The sequence below is a fragment of the Sinocyclocheilus rhinocerous genome, unplaced genomic scaffold (assembly GCF_001515625.1).
Source record: "Sinocyclocheilus rhinocerous isolate Xijiao unplaced genomic scaffold, SAMN03320098_v1.1 scaffold2806, whole genome shotgun sequence".
Classification (NCBI taxonomy): Eukaryota; Metazoa; Chordata; class Actinopteri; order Cypriniformes; family Cyprinidae; genus Sinocyclocheilus; species Sinocyclocheilus rhinocerous.
The window spans coordinates 1-2,108 of NW_015665015.1; the positions used below are offsets into that span (position 1 = coordinate 1).

Here is a 2,108-nt window from a genome sequence, read left to right on the forward strand (position 1 = left end):
TTCACCTTTATTTTTATATGTGCTTTTGTCACTTAGTGGTTTAGTTTTTATTCTTTTAAAATATTTCTATTTTTAGATTTTTTTTTCTTTTTTCTTTCAGTTAGTTGTCAAAGTCACATTAAATATTTAAGTTAAGTTAAATATTTAATATTCTAATTTTTTTTGTTTTTTTTTTACTTTTTGCTCTGAACAGCAGTCCAAAAATCTATTCCCATCTTAAAGTAGATAATGAGAACAGTGTGACATTTTGTCTTTAGTTGGTAAATTGAAAATTTTTTTAAGAGCTAGAGGAAATAGTTCAGTTGGGCTTACTACATAGTAAACCAAGCAGAACTTTGATCATTATACACCATTAATACATTTTACACTATTTATGGTAAAAATTTCTAAATATATACACTACTATTCAACGGTTTGGGGTCAGTTATTTTTATTTAAACAAAATTAATACTTTTTTTCAGCAAGGATGCATTAAACTGATCAAAAGTGACCGTAAAGACAAAACTGTTTTCAACATTGATAATCATAATAAATGTTTCTTGCGCACCAATTCAGCATATTAGAATGATTTCTGAAGGATCACATGACACTGAAGACTGGAGTAATTGCTGCTGAAAATTCAGCTTTGCCATCACAGGAATAAATTACATTTTAAAATATAGTAAAATATTATTTCACATTGTAATACATTTCACAATATAACTGTTTTTACTATATATTTAATCAAAATAAATGCAGCCTTGGTGAGCATAAGAGCATAATCTGTTTTAAAAACATTTACAATTCTTTATGACCACAAACTTTTGAATGGTAGTGTACATGAGAATATACACTGAGGTGTTACCGTGGATCCATGGTGGGTCTGTTTGCAGCTTTGAGCTCCTCTAGAGAGGCACACTGCCGCAGGAGAAGCTCTGTGGCTTGTTTTTCAGCCTCACTTTCATCTTCCCCCTCCTGCTGTGTTGGGCAGGAAATCTGACTCAAGCTACGGAAAGTGTTGCTGAAATCCGCACCTAAGAGGAGGAAAATGTAGAGACATAGAATAAAATTATCCCCCTTTTCTAATATATTTGACACGTCAAGACATTTTACAGAACCATGAATAACACAATTGCTCCAGGATGATCTTTCTTCATACTATCTTCATACCCGTGTTATGCATAGTCTGCATAAGTTCTGTTATGAGTATCTCGTCCTCTGGTTCTTCCTTCCTCAGCAGACCCAGTTTCTTCCTCATGTTGCTCAGATAGAAGTCATTGTATAGAGGCAGGTACTCATCCAGCACCTGTTCGGCCCGGTCCGGCAGGAAATCTGACTCAAGCTACGGAAAGTATTGCTGAAATCCGCACCTAAGAGGAGGAAAAGGTAGAGAGATAGAATAAAATTATCCCCCTCTAATATATTTGACACGTCAAGACATTTTACAGAACCATGAATAACACAATTGCTCCAGGATGATCGTTCTTCATACTATCTTCATACCCGTGTTATGCATAGTCTGCATAAGTTCTGTTATGAGTATCTCGTCCTCTGGTTCTTCCTTCCTCAGCAGACCCAGTTTCTTCCTCATGTTGCTCAGATAGAAGTCATTGTATAGAGGCAGGTACTCATCCAGCACCTGTTCGGCCCGGTCCGGAGGTAGATCAGGTACCAGGGCTTCAGCGAGCCGAGCTAAATTCCAGCGACAGATGGCCGGCTGGGCTTGGTAAGAATACCGCCCTGAAGTATCGGAGGCATTACAGATGAAATCTGGGTCAAAACTAGAAAGAAAAAACAAGGAAATTAATGTTCATGAATGATTGCTCATTAATGCAAATTATTGCTGAACAGTCGGAATAACGTTTGAGGTTTATATCAGACTTTACCGGTCCATGAAGCCGAAAGGCCCATAGTCCAAAGTCAGGCCCAGGATGCTCATGTTATCAGTATTGAGGACTCCATGACAGAAACCCACACACTGCCACTGAGCCACCAGCCTCGCTGTTCGTAAGGTCACCTAGTAATAAAAGTGCATATTCAAGTACATATAGTACATATAAATAAAGATGGAAAGTTTTATCTGATATTGAATGATTTATCTAAAATATTACTAATCTAACTAATCTAAA

At 36.6% G+C, this 2,108-nt stretch overlaps 1 protein-coding gene across 1 annotated transcript; it reads right to left on the minus strand.

Annotated features, from left to right (window-relative positions):
* Positions 1-844: 844 nt before the first annotated feature.
* Positions 845-2,022, minus strand: LOC107730917 (selenoprotein O-like; the record flags this gene model as incomplete). Its single annotated transcript, XM_016541873.1, has 4 exons — positions 1,866-2,022; positions 1,619-1,760; positions 1,150-1,285; positions 845-1,013 (listed from the first exon to the last, which is right to left on the minus strand). Coding segments are annotated over exons 1-4 (500 nt in total), but the record flags the coding sequence as incomplete, so codon positions are not given.
* Between the last annotated feature and the right edge of the window lie 86 nt (positions 2,023-2,108).